Here is a 17,146-nt window from a genome sequence, read left to right on the forward strand (position 1 = left end):
GGTAGTAGTAGAGAAGCTCTTTTCTCCGCAAGTGGACAAGCACCCATTCTTGATTCCACAGACCTGGGGTAGCCAGAGACATACATTTTGCGCCTCCCCCCGCCCCGTAAACTACACCAAAAACAGTCATTTCTATATAATAGGTTACACACATAAAAGCTCCTGTGTAATTTTTACAATAGATTAACATCCCCATTTTAACACCAAACCAAGTGATTTGCAGAGCTAAGGCCATCTCAGAATTGTCCATGTCAATCTGTCATGATTTTACCCTCACAAAGGCAAAATCAAAAATGATCCACACAAGATTTTCTTTCAGCAGGATAATGTCAGTACTTCCACAAAATGAAGCACTGTAATTGCAACCTGCTTAAAAGACATTTTCAAAGTTAGAAGATAACTCAAGCAAGAGAAAAATTATTTAATTTGCCAATTCTCTGGGCCAAGAGTGTGTAATCCTAAATACAAAGTGCCTTCCCAGCTCTAGGAGAGGACAGAGCAAGAGACTAATCCTGATAACCGCAGGCACCCTCTATTGAGATAGGCACCGAGCTTTATATAAACCAGACTTGTACACTAGCTTCATCATTTTGTGCTCATGCGTTTCAAAGTCTTCATCTTGCAAGAGGGACCCTACTTGCTAGGCCAACTCTACAGTGTCAGCTGAAAAATGCTTTGAAAATAAGAATTTTGGTAATATTTGCTGCCGTGTCTTCTGTGGTCTTCTGGGCTCAATTATTTGGGAGAACCAGGAAAGCTCATACTCCATTTTAAACAAACCAATTCTAGCAATGTTTTTCTTCCAAAATCATCAATTCAACTACTACTACAGTAGAGGGTAATCTTCCAACCTTTAGAAAAGAAACACTCAAAAATGAAATGGGTGAGCAACATGGTCGTCCCCGCTGGGCTGTGTAATGAGATCGCCTTCCACCTTATGTTCTGCTCAGATGTAAAACAACCAGGAAATTAATATTAATAAATTAATACTGGAGGAGTGTCTGACCCTAAGCCCAGCTGTGGGCTGGGTACTGTCCAGAAATCCAAAGGAAGCACGTTAAAAGAAAGAGTTCAGAATGACGTTACAGGATGAAGTGGAGCGCGTATAACTTTCAATTGCATACTTATGCTCAAAGAGTAATCTTAAATTTAACAAAAAACAAGCGAGGGGTGGTGGGGTCCTTACCTGATTTTATTACCAGTTTTCATTCGAATCCATTGGGGAATGGGACGATTCTGCTTTTGTTTCTTGGCTAGGAATCGCTTGATCCTAAAAGTCTTGTGAGAAGACTGGGAAGGAAATGCAATCAGCTTAGACAGCAATACCAGAGCTAGCTCATAATCTAAAGTCAGGAACTCCCTCAATCCAACATTTGAATCCTTAACATATACCAATAACAACCCCCCTCTATGCTAAACCCATCCCACCCTTTGCTTTGTTCCTCACAACTTCGCTGGAGGCACATACCGTAATTCCCATTGTTCAAATAAAAAATCAGCAGAATCAGGGAGGTAGGTAATCTGCCCCAACTCAGAGTCTGAACGTGCAGAGCTGGGATGCAAACCCAGGTCCTCTCTGCTCCAAGGCTGGGGTGCCTTTGGCCAATCTTCCCTGCTCCCCCTAGGACTCAGGACCACATGAAAGATGGCTAGGGCTGGGAAACTTGGGTTTTCACAAAAGAACACAGCTTTCGGTCAACCAAAAAAAAAATCTCTTTTGCAAGTCAACGAACTGCAGTGCGTTACTTTGAAAAACAGGGGTATCCACTTTCAAGGGTCATTGTGAGAGTAATTAGGATTTGCACAAAAGTCCCTGTCGTTCGCTAGGTCCCTTCTAACCCACCGACCATTGGTACTACTTCTATTTAAAATGTCACTTTTTCAAGGCTGACTTTTCCATTTTTGGCTTTCATGAACTTGGGTCATCTAGACCCAAACCCGATCACCCTCCTCCCCAGTCTGCAGGACAATCCGCAGAAATGGCATGAGTGCTGCTCTCAAGTCGGGCCAATGTGGCCCAACACACCCTTGCGTAACAGGGGCTGTTATAAAGAAGGCAGAGCCAACGTTCCTCCCTGCCAGCTCCCAGCGGCAGTCGTAAATTTTCCGTTGACTGATAAAACTACCAAACGCTAGACACTGATTCTCTCCATAAACGATTTTCTCAGGAAACCATCACCGGAAAAACTCACGACATGGGCTTTTTACGCAGCTGACATTTTACGAAGAACGCCCATTCGGCATAGATTCATGCCACAACGCCCCTTCTTCCAGGAGCTTCCACGGGGTGCCGCTCAAGACCCTGAAAAAAGGGCTAAAAAGTCCCGAAAGCTCACAGCGTGCCATGTTCCTGGCCGCCCAATGAAAAGACCTCCGAAAACCAGCAGCCCACGTTCCCTTCTCGATGCCCGGCACGTCTTGCGTGTTGGGGGCAGCCGCCGCCAGGCCCCGATTTGTGGGGTGCCCCCCGGCCCCAGCAGCACAGCTCGCTCCGGCAGAAGGGCGAAGGGAAGCGGGAGTCCCTTCCCTCCCGGGCGGGGCCTGGAGCCGAGGGCGCAGCTCACCCTTCCCAGGGCCTCGTCTACTCGCCACAGCCCACCAGGCCCGCGGGCGAGAGCGGCGGCCAAACTCGACCTTCTCCGGGAAAAGCCTGAAAAATGCCCCGGAACTTCGATGCGGCCCGCCGCGCTGGCGAGCTCGCGGAGACCTCGGGTCGCGGGAAGCCAGCCCGGAGCTGATGGTAACGGATGGACTCACCATGGCGAGGAGGAGCAGCTACCGCGCACACGACGATGGCGAGGAGAGAAAGAGGAAGAGGCGGGCAGAAGGACGTGGTTACAAAGCGCTCCAGGGGCCGGGCTTGGGCGGGACCTCGTGCGCTGGCCACCGCCTCCCGCAGGCCGCACCCCCGCGCTCGGTCCCATGGAGCCGTGGGAGACCGCACTGGTTCGTGCGAAATGGGGTTCGCTTCCGTAAGTGGGCTCCTCAGGGGCCCGTCAGCATGTCAGGGCACCCCACTTTGTGGCCGAGGCAGACGGCCCGCGATAACGGCCAAAGCAGAGATCCTTCGGAAGGCACGAGGGGGAGGCAGGGCTGCCTCCGGTGGAGGGCCAGGGACACGTCACGTCCGAGCGCAAGGGACTTCGGTCGTGAGCGCGCCGCGGGGTGGCAGCTGGGCACGCCCCGCCCGAGCGGCCTGGCGTGACGACCGCCTGGCCTTTGCTTGACTGCTGGGGGTGGTTTCCATCTGGCTGCGCGGTGCGGGACCAGGAGGGACAGTGAGGTTGGAGGAAGCAGGAGAGGTCGGCGGGGGCTGCACCGAGTGGGCCCTGTCGGTCTAGGGCCGGCCGAGGAGCGTTAGTCTGGGCAGGCGGTTGCCAGTCAAGGTTTAAGCCGAGTTCTGGACAGAACCTCTTCTTTGGCCACTAGGAAGCCCAGACTGGCTGTAGCTCACTTTGGCAAAATGTATAGGAATTCATGGTATACTTTTTGGTAATGATCCCCCTGTTCATCCTTTTCTTCTCCCCTTTTGAAAACAAAAACCTCTGTGTCTTTGCAGTCACCTCAAGCATATTTGCACCAGTAAGTTAAGGGAGGAGTTTTTAATCTGGGGTCAACAAAGCGTCGATGTGTAGACTCCAAAATGAACTTGGATAAAAAGTCACAAATTCATTTCCATCAAACTGACTAAAATGTAGCGTTTTTCTTTATTTACAATGTATGCAACAAACTACAGTACTTGGTTGCCAATAGAAATCAGAGATGAGGAGCCAGCCTGGTGGCGCAGCGGTTAAGTTCCCATGCTTCCTTGGGCTGTCCAGGGTTCGATAGTTGGATCTGGGTGTGAAGCTATGCACCCATTGTCAAGCCATGCTGTGGCAGGCGTCCCAGATATAAAGTAGAGGAAGATGGGCACGGATGTTAGCTCAGGGCTAATCTTCCTCAAAAAAAAAGAAGAAATCAAAGATGGTTTCATATCCCATTACAGTTGATGGAGATGTCTTGAAATATTTAACATTTATACACTCATCACTTCTTTGAAATGACAGTAGTTATTAGTTCCACAAGTAGAACTGTGTTATGAAGCCCATACCTTATAACACACATTTCTTTCAGAAAATATTTTGATAACAATGTTGCAGTGTAATTGGTTTTCTTTGTAATCCTATGTACTTTGTTTGATACATTTATTTTGAAAATAAGTCCATAAACTTCATCAGATTGCCAAAGGGTTCCAGGCACAAAAGGTTACGAATCCTTGGGTTGGAGTATAGTGACAGATGATAAAACAAACAAACTAGGTAGGAGGCTTTGGAAATAGTCTGGGCCAGAAATGATGGTGGCTCAAAGTAAGACAGTCCCCATGACGCTGAATAAGAGGAAATAAAATAAAGAGATGATTGTGACATAAAATTGACAGGACTTGGTTCCAGGTTTCTGCTTTGGGCAACAGGACGCCGGTGCCTTAGATCTAGAGAGGGAATACAGAAGCCATAGGAAGCTTGAGCCCAATTTAATAATTGCCATTTTTTAACAGCAAAAGTTTTATTACATTAATGCCATCCAGTTTTTAAATTCAGACCCTCATCCAGAAAATTTTACATTAAATTGAAGCGAGACTTTAGGCTTCTTAACCTGGATTTTTATTATTTATTTAAGAATCAATATTTTCTTTTTCTTTTATTTATTTTTAAAAATTGTTTATTGAGGGGCCAGCCCAGTGGCACAGCGGTTAAGTTCGGACGTTCCATTTCTGCGGCCCAGGGTCGCTGGTTCGGATCCCTGGTGTGGACCTACACACTGCATGTCAAGCCAGGTTGTGGCAGGTGTCCCACATGTAAAGTAGACGTTAGCTCCAGTAGATGTTTAGATGGGCATGGATGTTAGCTCAGGCCTAATCTTCCTAAAAAAAAAAATGAGTAAAAAGAAAGAAAATTTTTTTATTGAGGTATAATTGACATATAACATTATGTTAGTTTCAGGTGTACAACATAATGATTCGATATTTGTATATATTGCGAAATTGTCACCACAATAAGTCTAGTTAACGTCCATCACCATACATAGTTAGAAATTTTTTTCTTGTGATGAGAACTTACAAGATCTGCTCTCATATCAACTTTCAAATATGCAATACAGTATTATTAACTATAGTCACCATGCTGTATGTTACATCCCCATGCCTTAATTATTTATAACTGGAAGTTTGTACCTTTTTTTTTTTTCGAGGAAGATTAGCCCTGAGCTAACATCTTTTGCCAATCCTCCTCTTTTTGCTCAGGAAGACTGGCCTGGAGCTGACATCTGTGCTCATCTTCCTTTATTTTATATGTGGGACACCTGCCACAGCATGGCTTGATGAGCGGTGCATACATAGGTCCACACCTGGGATCCAAACTGGGGAAGCCCAGGCTGCCGAAGTGGAACATGCGAACTTAACTGCTGCGCCACCGGGCCAGCCCCTACAAGAATGTTGAAGGGGTGCTGATTGCCAGCTAAGAGGAAGAGGTGGCGTTTGAATTCAGCCTTACAAGGTGAGTGGTGGTGTTATGGGCTGAATTGTGTTCTCCTCAAATTCATATGTTCAAGCCCTAACCCCCAGTACCTCAGAATGTGACTTTATTTGGAGGTAGGGCCTTTACAGAGGTGATGAAGTTAAGTGAGGCTTGCTAGCGTGGTCCCTAACCCAGTCTGACTGGCGTCCTTCTCAGAAGAGATTAGGACACACAAGGAGACACCAGGATGCACACACGTGTGGAGAGACCATGTGAGGATGCAGCGAGAAGGTGGCTGGCCATCTGCAAGACAAAGAGAGAGGCCTCAGGAGACCCAAACCTGCTGACACTCTCAGACTTCAAGTCTCCAGAGCTGTGAGAAATTTCTGTTGGCGAAGCCACCTCATCTGCGGTATTTTGTTATGGCAGCCCCAGCAGACTAACACAGGTGGGACCAGGACATGGGGAGATGGGGAGAAGGGCATTCCAACTAGAAGGGACAGCTTGCTGGTCACAAGAGTCGATGTGCAGTGGCCGGAGCCAGGGGAGGCACGTTTCAAGGACTGGAACTCGACAGAGCTGGGTCACCCTGGGGTCAGAAGGGACAAGGGCTGTGAAGAGGCTCCAGGATTTGACATAAGGTGCTCCTTGGGGCCCGTGAAAGTTGGGCAGTATAGATGGGAGGTGGGGAAGGTAGCAAGAAGGGGAAAGAGTGGGTGGTGAGGTGGGGCAGGACTCGAGGGGAGGAAATGCTTTTAGGATGTTTGAGTGTGAAGGGACAGAGACACAGGAGGGCAGTGAGCTCAAGAGTCGGTGCTTTCTGTAGATCATGGAGAAGAGGACGAGAAGAAGAGAGATTAAAGATGCGAGAAAACCCAGGTATGGTGGATAGTGGGGGTGGTCTCAGAGGACATGGGGGTGGGCTGAAGGGCATTAGGAGAGGAGTTTGCCCTGAAAAGGGGAACAGTTGTTTCCTGCAGTGGGAGGGAAGGAGAAGGACGGATGAAAAGAAATTTTTTTTTGTAAATTTAATTTTTGTTTTAAAGATTGGTACCTGAGCTAACATCTGTTGCTAATCTTCTTTTTTTGTTTTTCCTTCTTCTTCTCCCCAAAGCCCCACTGTACATAGTTGTATATTCTTGTTGTTGGTCCTTCTGGTCGTGCTAAGTGGGACGCCGCCTCAGCATGGCTTGATGAGCAGTGCCATGTCCGTGCCCGGGATCCGAACTGGTGAAACCCTGGGCCGCTAAAGCGGAACGCGTGAACTTAAACCACTCGGCCACAGGGCTGGCCCCTTAATTTTGTTTTTTAATGATGTAAATGTTTTACATGATTCCGTTTACATCCTACATGACCCCACATCTCCTCTCCTAGGTGTTTCCCCCGCAGAAAGGTGTACACGTGTGCATCAAAAGGTATGTACTAAATTAGTTATAGCAGAATTATTTCTAATGGCCCCAAACTAGACACTGTCTTAATCTATCACCAGGAACAGATAAATTGTGGTATATTTCCCGAGGGCTGCTGTACAGCAGCAGATCTCAAAGTGTGAGCCAGGGAACTCAGGGGGGTCCTCCAGACCCTTGCAGAGGCTCTGTGAGATCAAAGCTATTTTGATAACAAGACAAAGAAGTGATGTGCTTCTTTCGCTCTCCTCCTCTCCTGAGTGTGGTAGTTTTCAAGAGGCTCCATGACTTGTAATGACATCGTGGCTCTGACAGGAAATGGAATGTGGGCTTATGTGTTCTTGGGTTTGAAATATTTCTCAGTTTTCATTTCTAATACAGCAAATGTTGATAGATACAATCCACACAAACAAAGGCCCTTTGAGGTCCTCAGTAATTTTTAAGTGTGAAGGAGTCCTAAGACTAAAATGTTGGCGAACTGCTCCTATACGGCAATGAAAATGAACAAGCTATGCCTACCCACAATGACATGGGTGATGGATCACGAACAGAACGTGGAGCACAGGCAGCCAGCCACAATAGCATACGTACTGTGTGATTCCGTTTACCTAAAGACCACACAGGCAGAACTCATCCATGCCATTAGAAGTCAGGCGAGTGGTTATCCTTGCCGGGAGGGGCTGCTGGTCATGTTTGTTTCTTGCTCTGGGTGCCAGTTCTCTGGGTGTGTTCACTTTGTGAAAAATCATCTAGCTGTACTCTTCGGGTTTTTGCACTTTTCTGTATGGGTGTTATATTTCAATATAAACTTAAGAACACTTTATGTGGATCTACAGACAAAACTCTAAATGAAACATTTCCAGAGGGCTAGCTGCCATTCCAGTCTTCCCTCCCTCCCCCGTTCTCTCCATCCTCCATAAGCTATTTTTTTCCTCATAGGTAGTTTTGATTAGTTGCTGATTTCTCCTTCCATTATTTCTTTCGGAAAATATCTGAATATTTTCATTTTCATTTTGAATGAAATATTGAATAAGTCCCACCTCTGCCTTCCTATGGTAAAAGTAACATGTTATGTACAGGAGAGAGAACTTGGAGGTGGAGAGAAGGAAAACCGGAGTGGCACCTAGCGGATGGATCGGAAGGTAGGAAATGAGGAGGCTCAACAGCCTTCTGCAGAGAATAAAGGGATTTGGAGAAAGAAGACAGGATTTGGAATAGATACATGCCTTCGCTCAAGAAGTTGAATGCCCTTACTATGAGCAATAGATTGTATTGTCACTTACAGAACAGTGTGACCCACATGCCGAGAGGGATGCATGGGATGCTGGCAGAGCACAGAGGATCCCCTCGCCAGCCCGGGCAGTAGAGAGTCGGGAGAGGTCTTCAGAGAAGGGGCTGCTTGAGGGAAATCCTGATGGAGGACTAGGAGGGGGCAGAGTAGGGCAGTGAGGGATGGCTTTCCAGGAAGAGGGAACTATATTTGCAAAGTTGTAGAGGTGGAGAGCAGGTATCCAGGGCCTCCCAGGGTCGGCCCAGGAGTCTGAGCTTTATCCTGGAGGCCAACAATGTGCAATTGTTTAGTAGAATAGTTCTTTGGTTTGAAAGCCGTTTTATATAGAAACCCACCCTTGACTCTTCTCTTTCTCTTACACCCCTATTCCAATCCATTAGCAAATTCTGTCAGCTCTCTCTTCAAAATGCGTCTAGAATCCAAATGTTCCTCACTGCCCCCACCCCAGCTCAAGAGACGACCATCTCTCGCTGGGATCATGACAAAAGCCCCTGACTCTTCTCCCTTCTTCTGAACCTGCCCCCTATGATCTTTTCTCAACACAGCAGCCAGAGTGATCCTGTTAAAACCTACCACATCGTGTCACTCATCTGCCTGCATGGCTCTAATGGCTCATCATCTCAGTCTTGTAAAAATCCAAGTTCTTACAGTGGCCTCCGGGGGCAAACACCGTCAGACCTTTCCGCCCCCACCTCTCTGCCCTCATTTCCACCTGCTCTCACCTTCAGTTCACTCCCGTTTTCTCCATAGAACTTATCTGACTAACATATATTTTATTTCTTTTTGTTTGACTCCCTCCCTAGAATAGAAATTCCACGAGGAATTGTGTGTTTTGTTCACTGCTGTCTTCCCTGAGCGTAGAATTGTGCCTCGCACATAGCAGCTCAGTAAATATTTGATGAATGAATGAACGAACTCTAATACAGCAAACAGACAAAGTACAAGAACAGCCTCCTCAGGGCAGTTTACGTCTTCAGTGTTTGGCCTGGACATTTGTTTGAGGAACCCTTGAAGTGCTTCTGCCCAGCCAAGAGGGTTCCTCGGAGAAGAGTTTCAAAATGACTGCTGAAGGCAAATGGGAGCGGCTGAAAGCTTTTGAAGGGTAAGTGGCAATTATGTAAGTATTTTAGGAAGATCCCTTGGGCAGCTGTGTGGAAAGCAGATGAGGGTAGAGGCAAGAGTGGAAACAAGGAAACAAGGAGACCCACGGGAGGCTGTAGCCACAGTCCCAACGCGCTGATGCTCTTTTTCGTTGCAGTTGCCTACCAGTCCCTGAGTCTCTCCCTCTCATTCCTTGCAGATTTAGCTCTTGGCTCACTGTCACTCTCTCGAACACTACTCCTGTCACAGTCCCTGGTGAGTTTGATATCCATGCAGATACCTCCAGACCCTTGGCCTCCTCTCCTTCAGTGTCTTGCCCTCCACCACCCTGCAGCCACTCGCTCCCTTGCCCTTCCTTTGACCGTGGCATTAGCCCATTCTCTGCTCTCTGTGCAGCTCCCTTCTCCTAGTACCCCAACACTGACTACATTTCCACCCCACCAGGACCGGCAATCCACTGAACCTGTACCTTTTCCCTTTTCTCTCCGCCACCCCTCCTTGTCTCCTCTTCCCTCCTTACTCAGCTTAAATTATATCAACCACTCACTTGTACACACCTTGCCCTTTCTTGTACTTGCTAGGAGAAAGCATAACCCTTGTAAATCCAGTTCTCCACCTGCTCAACATATCTACACCTCTGGCAGCTGAATGAAGCTGGAGGAAGCCGACCGGCCTCACTTCAGGTTCATGACCACTGACTTCGAGTGGGCCCTCAGTGCTGCCCCACAACCCTACCTTTCTTTAGTCTAGCCACCCTCCCATTCTCCGAGAACAGTGCTTCTTAAGCTTGAATGTGCACACACTTCACCTGGGCATCCTATTAGACCACAGACTCTGATTCTGTATTTCTGATAACTTCCCAGGTGATGTGCATGCTGCTGGACTGTGGACCCGCACTTTCAGTAGCAAAGGCCTGGACCAGGGGTTGGCAAACTTCTTCTGATAGTAAATATTTTAGTCTTTGCAGGTGACATATGGTGTCTGTTGCAACTGCTCAACTCTGCCATTGCAGCTAGACAATACATAAATGAATGGGTATGGCAGGGTTCCAATAAAATTGTAGTTATGGAAGCTGAAATTTGAATTTCATAGAATTTTCTTGTGTCACAAAATATTATTCTTCTTTTGATTTTTTCAACCATTTAAAAATACAAAAACAATTCTTAGTTGGCAGGCTGTACACAAATAGGCAGCGGCCCGGTTTGGTCCACAGTTTGTCAACCCTTGGCCTAGACAACTGTTTCAAACCTCTTCTGTCCTCAGATCTGCAGCCCTTCCTCCTCCGTTCTCTCAGATGATGGCCTTGCTTCCTAGTCACCGAGAAAATTTAAGCAATCACAGGAGATCTTCCATGACTCACTTACCGCGTCCCAGCTCCCAGCACCTGCACTCGAATCCTCTGCCTTCATCCTGTTCCTGCGGATGAAGTATTTGCGCTATGGCCAGCCTTTCTGCTTGCTTGTGCCCTCAATCCTAACCCCTGTCACCTAGTCAAGAACCTTGCTCTGGCAGTTCTGTCCTTTCTGTCCCTGCTTTTCACTGGATTGTTCCCAACAATGTACAAATAAATAGGTGGGCATTTCTCCCCTTTTAAAAGCCTGCTCTTTATCCCAACTCCCTTTCCACTGCTACTCCGTTCCCTCCTTCCTTTTACAACAAAGCTGTGCAAGATTTGTCGAGATTTCTGTTTCCAATTTCTCTCCTCTCATTCTTTTTTTTTTTTTTTTTGAGGAAGATTAGCCCTGAGCTAACTACTGCCAGTCCTCCTCTTTTTGCTGAGGAAGCCTGGCCCTGAGCTAACATCTGTGCCCATCTTCCTCTACTTTATATATGGGACGCCTACCACAGCATGGCGTGCCAAGCAGTGCCATGTCCACACCCGGGATCCAAACCGGCGAACCCCGGGCCGCCGAGAAGCGGAACGTGCAAACTTAACTGCTGCGCCACCGGGCTGGCCCCTCCTCTCATTCTTTTTTTGAAATATAATTCACATACCATAAAAGTCACCATTTAAAAACGTACAATTCAGTAGTTTTTGGTGTGTTCACAAGGTTGTGTAACCATCACCACCATCTAATTCCAGAACACTTTCACTATCCCAGAAAGAAACCTCTACCCACTAGCAGTCACTTTCCATTCCCCTTCTCCCCCCAGCCTTAGGCAAACACTAATATACTTTCTGTTTCCATGGATTTGCATATTCTGGAATCATATAAATGGAATCATACATTATGTGCCCTTTTGTGTCTGGCTTCTTTCACATAGCATAATGTTTTCAGGGTTCTTTCATGTTGTAGCATGTGTCAGTACTTCATTCCTTTTTACAGCTGTATAATATTCTACTATATGGACATATCATTTTGTTTATCCATTTATCAGTTGATGGACACTAGGGTTGCTTCCACTTTTTGGCTATTGTGAATAATGCTATAAACACCGGTGTGCAATTATCTGTTTGAGTACCTGTTTTCATTTATTTGGGGCATATTCCTAGGAGTGGAATTGCTGGGTCATTATGGTAACTCTGTTTAACCTTTTGAGTAACTGCTGGACTATTTCCCACGGTGGCTGCCCCATTTTACATTCCCTCCGGCAGTATATGAGGGTTCCGATTTTTCTACATCCTCACTAACACTCACTGTTTTCCATTAATAAAAAATTATAGGGGCCAGCCCGTGGCCAAGTGGTTAAGTTCGCATGCTCTGCTTCCGTGGCCCAGGGTTTCACCAGTTGGAATCCTGGGCGCGGACATGGCATTGCTCATCAGGCCACGCTGAGGCAGCATCCCACATGCCACAACTAGAAGGACCCACAACTAAAAATACACAACTGTGTACTGGGGGGCTTTGGGAGAAAAAGGAAAACTAAAAAAAACTTAAAAAAAAATTATAGCCATCCTAGTGGGCGCCCATCCTCTCAGGAACCCACTCCAATTCGGTTTTCACCTAGCACTCAAACTGAAACTGTTCTTAAGATCACCAGTAGGAGTGGCCCCGTAGCCGAGCGGGTAAGTTTGTGTGCTCCGCTGCAGCGGCCCAGGGTTTCGCTGGTTAGGATTCTGGATGTGGGCATGGCACCACTCATCAAGCCATGCTGAGGAGGCATCCCACATGCCATAACTAGAAGGACCCACAACTATGTACTGGGGGCTTCGGGAAGAAAAAGGAAAAAATTTTTAAAAAATAAAAAAGATTACCAGTGACCTCTGTGTTGCTAAATCCTAAGTTAATTTCTCTGATCTGATCTTAGCTGACCTATGCACAGCATTTGTCTTAGTTGAGTTCTCCTTGGAATACTTTCTTCACGTGGCTTCCAGCACAGTACCCCTGCTTGGTTTTCTTCCTCTCTTTCTCACTGCTCCTTCAGAATCTCTTTTTCTGGTTCTTCTTTATCTCATGTCTAAATGCTTGAGCGCCCCAGACCTCAGTCATTGTACTCACTCCGTGGTGATCTCAATCCCATGGCTTTACATGTCTAAAACTGAGCTCCTGATAGCCCCCTGCACCATCACACACACACACACACACACACACACACACACACACACACACACACACACTCTGTTTCTTTTGCAGTTTTCCCCATCTTGATAACACACACCCCGTTTCTCTTGCAGTTTTCCCCATCTCAATAACTCCATCCTTCCAGTGCTTAAATACCTTTGACTCTTCTCTCATACCCCACATCTGGTCAATCAGCAAATTCTGTTGGCTCTACCTACAAAATACGTTCAGAATTTGATCACTTCTGACTGCTTCCACTGCTACCACCGTGGTCCAAGCCAGCATCAGGTCTCTACTAGATTACTGCAATAGCTTAACTTCTCTACATCCTTCTGTCTTTTCCGTGCTTTGGTCTGTTTTAACACAGCAGCCAGACTGATCCTTTCATTTTAAAATATTAAGTCAAATTATATTACACTTCTGCTCAAAACTTTGCAATGGTTCCTGTCATTTGGAATAAAAGCCCAAGTTCTAACTATGACCTATAGGATCTTGCCCCTGTTAGCTCTCTGACTTTATTCCATCCCTTTCAACTACTCTCCCCCTTGCTCACTGTATTCCAGCCATAATGGCCTTTGCCATTCCTGAAGAGGCCGGGCCCACTCCCACCCCAGGGCCTTTTCACATACTTTTTCCTTTGGAAGGTTCATCCCCCAGATATCCAGAGCTGGCTCCCTCATTTCCTTCTCAAGTCTTTACTCAGAAGTCACCTTCTCATTGAGGCCTTTTAGCCCCACCCTTAAACATCACATTCCCTTTCCCTGATCTATTTTTTTCTCCTAAGCACCTGTCACTTTCTCACAATACATGTTTTGCTTGTTTTATTTAGTTTCTCTCTCCACTTGAATGTAAGCTCCACGAAGACAGGAATTTTGTCTGTTTTGTTCACTGATGTAATTCCAAAATCTAGAACATGAATGGCACATGGTGTATACTCAAAAAATAGTGAATGAATAAATGAATGAACAATGGCAGCCGGAACTAGGGCAGTGAAGGGATGGAGAGGAGGGAGATGAACTTGACAAACAGAATGTAATGATTAATTGGCTGTGGGGAGTGAGGATGGAGTCAAATATGACCCTCACTGCTGAGTGGAAAGGGGGTTAACATCCTCTGTGAAAACAGGAAGGTGGGAGGAACCTGAGTTCAGTTTGGGACCAGAGATACCTAGGGGTCATTTGGGTGCAGATGTCCAGTAGGATCTGAGATCAGGGGAGTGGTCAGGGCTGGGATACAGAGGATAGCCTTAAAGCCTGCAAACATAGGTAATATATCATGTATTACAATAGCAGTGAACAATTATGTATTTACCCATGTCTCCGTAGTAGGAGCTTAATAAATATTTGGTGAATGAATAAATGAGCTCTGTGAGATTTCTAAGAATGGCTAATCCTATGTATGTAGCTGTCGATATATACTTTCCAAGAATTCACCAAGTATGAACCTATCTTCACTACCTTGCCTTCCTTAATGATATAAATGGTCATAATAAATTTTTGTGGTATAGAGGACAGCCCCAGAGACAGTCAAGAAAATTCTGGGCAGCCTCCATGAAAACATATACAGACCCATATACCAACAAAAGGCTGCAAAACTCTAGTTAACCTTTCTCCTATGGAATTAGCTTAAAGATAATGTCTGTGAGTACCGTAGAAAGTTAGATCTTAATTTATAATCAGAGTTAAATTACTGCCTCAGGACTACCTTGTGTATGCCTGCTGGGGCAAGAGGGTGCGGTTCCTGATTTTGAAGGCGTGAGTCTCATGAATGCCCAAGCCATCCTGTTTTCACTGTCCTGGAGATAACTGTTCCCACTGCCCTCACCCCTTGAATTTTCCCTGCCTACTTCCCTTAGCATCACTTCTCTCCACCAAAGCAGTGAACTCCCCAGGGCTGTAAGCATCACGAGGGCAGGGACCTTGTTCACTACCATACTCTCAGTGCCAACACATAGGAGGTGCTCAGTGAATGTTCAGATATCCAGTGTCTGAGCTCTCCATCCTGTCTTTGTTTCCAGAGAAATCAAACCTGTGTCTGAAGAAAAGTAGGCAGAAATGGAATGAATGCTCACTTTTCGATTGTTTATAGCATAGTTTATTTTTATGAAGAACATGAAAATATGAGTTATGAGGAAGCGGTCCTCCCCTCCCTCGGACACAAGAAAGAGTGCAGCAAGGGAGCAAACTAGAGAAAGAAAGGTGGCACCGTGGAAAAGGAAGTCAAGATGGATTTAGAAAATTGCTTAGGAGGGAGGGCACTCCTGTAGTCTCCCCAGTCGATCTGGTTTAGGGATTTTCTCCAGCAACACTTGGCAGCTTAGGGACAGGAGACTCCCACGGCAGGCCATGCCACCACAGCCCTTCTCACACGGTGCATTGTGCTCTGGTTATTTCTACAGTCACGTGTCGCTTAATGATGGGGATATCTTCGGGGACGTGTTCTGAGAAATGCATCATTAGGCAATTTCATCATTGTGCAAACATCCTAGAGTGTACTTACACAAACCTAGATGGTGTAGCCTACTACAAACCTAGGCCAGATCGTACGAATCTTATGGGACCACCGTTGTGTATGTGGTCAGCTGTTGACCACAACATCGTTACCTGCCACATGACTGTAGTTGTTTCTTGCCACTACTGGACCATGGTTCCTCACGGACAAGGACTTGTTTGAGCCCTTGACCCCCAGGGCCTGGCACAGTCATTAGTAAATGTTTGCTAAATGAATACATAAATGAGTGGAAGAAATTTAAGGGGGGTGGAGAAGTGTGTTTACCAAGTTGGACTGGCAGGGCAAGTAAAACAAGAGGGAGGTGCTGATGCAAAAACAGCCTCTAGAGGGCTGGCAACAGACCCTGGGCTGGGTAAGGAGGCAAGCAGTGCCAAATCATGACTGGTGGTTCCAGAACCTCACTTATCCTAAGGCCAGCTCCTCTAACCTCTGCCGCCCAGAGGCTGTTTTCATCTGCCTTCTCCGGAAACCTACACTCTTGGTTATCACTTCCCCTGGGTATTCATCCTTTCTCAGAGCTTTCCTTTTGGCTTCTAAAGATGCTTTAGTAGTGCTCATATTTAAAATAATCCCTCATCAACACCCTTTACTTCTCACTGCCAAACTTCTCTAAAAATTTGTTTATGCTGTTTCCATTCTCAACCCAGTCTGGCCTCTATTCCCCATAATTCAGGTCATCAATTATTTCTAAGTCACTGAGTCCCATGGCCTTTTTTCAGGCATCACACTTGACCTTCCAGCAGCATCCAACCCTGACGGCTGCTCCCCTCTCCTTCTTCACTCTTTTCTCTTGGGTTAGGTAATACTTCCTTAACCTGTATAATAATCTTAGAGTTCTTCAAAGCTGGGCCCCAGTCTGCTTCTGTTCTTTCTTCATTCTCCCTCCCCAAATAACTAAATCTAGGCCCATGGCTTCAATGATCACCTAAAAATAGATGAATTCCAAATCTGAATCTCCAGCCCAATCTCTTCTTTAAGCTCCAAGACTCATTTATCCAACTGCCCCCATCTCCACTTCCCACCTGCTACTCACCCCTCACTGTAACATGGTTTCTGCCTCACCAGTTCACTAATGACCTCAATACTGGCAAATCCAATTAACACTTCACATTTCTTATCTTCCTTAACCTCTCTGTGGCATGGGACACTGCCAGCCATTCTCCTCCTCAAAATTTTCCCTACCCTTATTTTAGTACTCTCTCCTAGTTAAGAACCATTCTTTTTTTTTTGAGGAAGATTAGCCCTGAGCTAACGTCTGCTGCCAATCTTCCTCTTTTTGCTGAAGAAGACTGGCTAACATCCGTGCCCATCTTCCTCTACTTCATATGTGGGACGCCTACCACAGCATGGCTTGCGAAGCGGTGCCATGTCCGCACCCGGGATCCGAACCGGCAAGCCCCGGGCTGCCCGAAGCTGAACGTGTGTGCTTAACCGCTGTGCCACCAGGCCGGCCCCCGAACCATTCTCTTTTAGTCATCTTCGATGGCTCTTCCTCTTTACCTGCTGCTTGGCGGATGGGGGGGAGCGGGGAGGATACTGGTTTCTAAAAGCTGAGTAAAACATAAAGCAGTAACTTATGAAGTAAAGGCAAACTGACGCCACATTAGGAGAAGCTGGCAGAATGAAAATTAAGCAGCAGCCCAAGGATGTCCAAACATTTTCGTTCTTATGGAACAAGTGTAGTGAACTATGATTTCATCTTCTTGGTGGGCAAAATAAAGGCATAATGCTAGTGAAGGCAGAAACAAATATCTTTCATCCCCTTTCAAAATTCCCAAGAGGTTAATTCAGTATCAAAAGTTTAACTTCTTAAAACTAATAGCTATTTAGTAAAGTTAA

General features: G+C 46.3%; 1 protein-coding gene, 1 long non-coding RNA gene and 1 other non-coding gene across 12 annotated transcripts in view; 1 reads left to right on the plus strand and 2 right to left on the minus strand.

Moving 5' to 3' along the window:
* RPL39 (ribosomal protein L39) overlaps positions 1-2,886 on the minus strand; it is a 3,363-nt gene extending 477 nt beyond the window's left edge. The window contains exons 1-2 of the mRNA XM_014857557.2: positions 2,758-2,886; positions 1,187-1,290 (exon numbers count right to left, since the gene is read on the minus strand). Of these exons, the coding sequence (XP_014713043.1) occupies positions 1,187-1,290; positions 2,758-2,760 (107 nt within the window). The 5' untranslated portion in view covers positions 2,761-2,886. The remainder of the gene's footprint in view (positions 1-1,186; positions 1,291-2,757) is intronic.
* On the minus strand, positions 241-373 carry LOC123282769 (small nucleolar RNA SNORA69). The gene has a single exon (XR_006523008.1). It is a non-coding gene; the product is annotated as a small nucleolar RNA SNORA69 (small nucleolar RNA).
* LOC123282567 (uncharacterized) lies at positions 2,861-17,026 on the plus strand. Of its 10 annotated transcripts, none has more exons than XR_011499904.1 (7): positions 2,861-2,972; positions 5,282-5,534; positions 5,712-6,374; positions 6,610-6,910; positions 8,996-9,294; positions 9,493-9,548; positions 16,540-17,026. It is a non-coding gene; the product is annotated as an uncharacterized lncRNA (long non-coding RNA). The 10 variants fall into 10 exon arrangements; XR_011499903.1 differs by lacking the exon at positions 16,540-17,026 and adding an exon at positions 11,025-12,820; XR_011499901.1 differs by lacking the exon at positions 16,540-17,026 and adding an exon at positions 11,029-12,820.
* The last annotated feature ends 120 nt before the right edge of the window (positions 17,027-17,146 follow it).

This window comes from Equus asinus, chromosome X, assembly GCF_041296235.1.
Source record: "Equus asinus isolate D_3611 breed Donkey chromosome X, EquAss-T2T_v2, whole genome shotgun sequence".
NCBI classification, from domain to species: domain Eukaryota; kingdom Metazoa; phylum Chordata; class Mammalia; order Perissodactyla; family Equidae; genus Equus; species Equus asinus.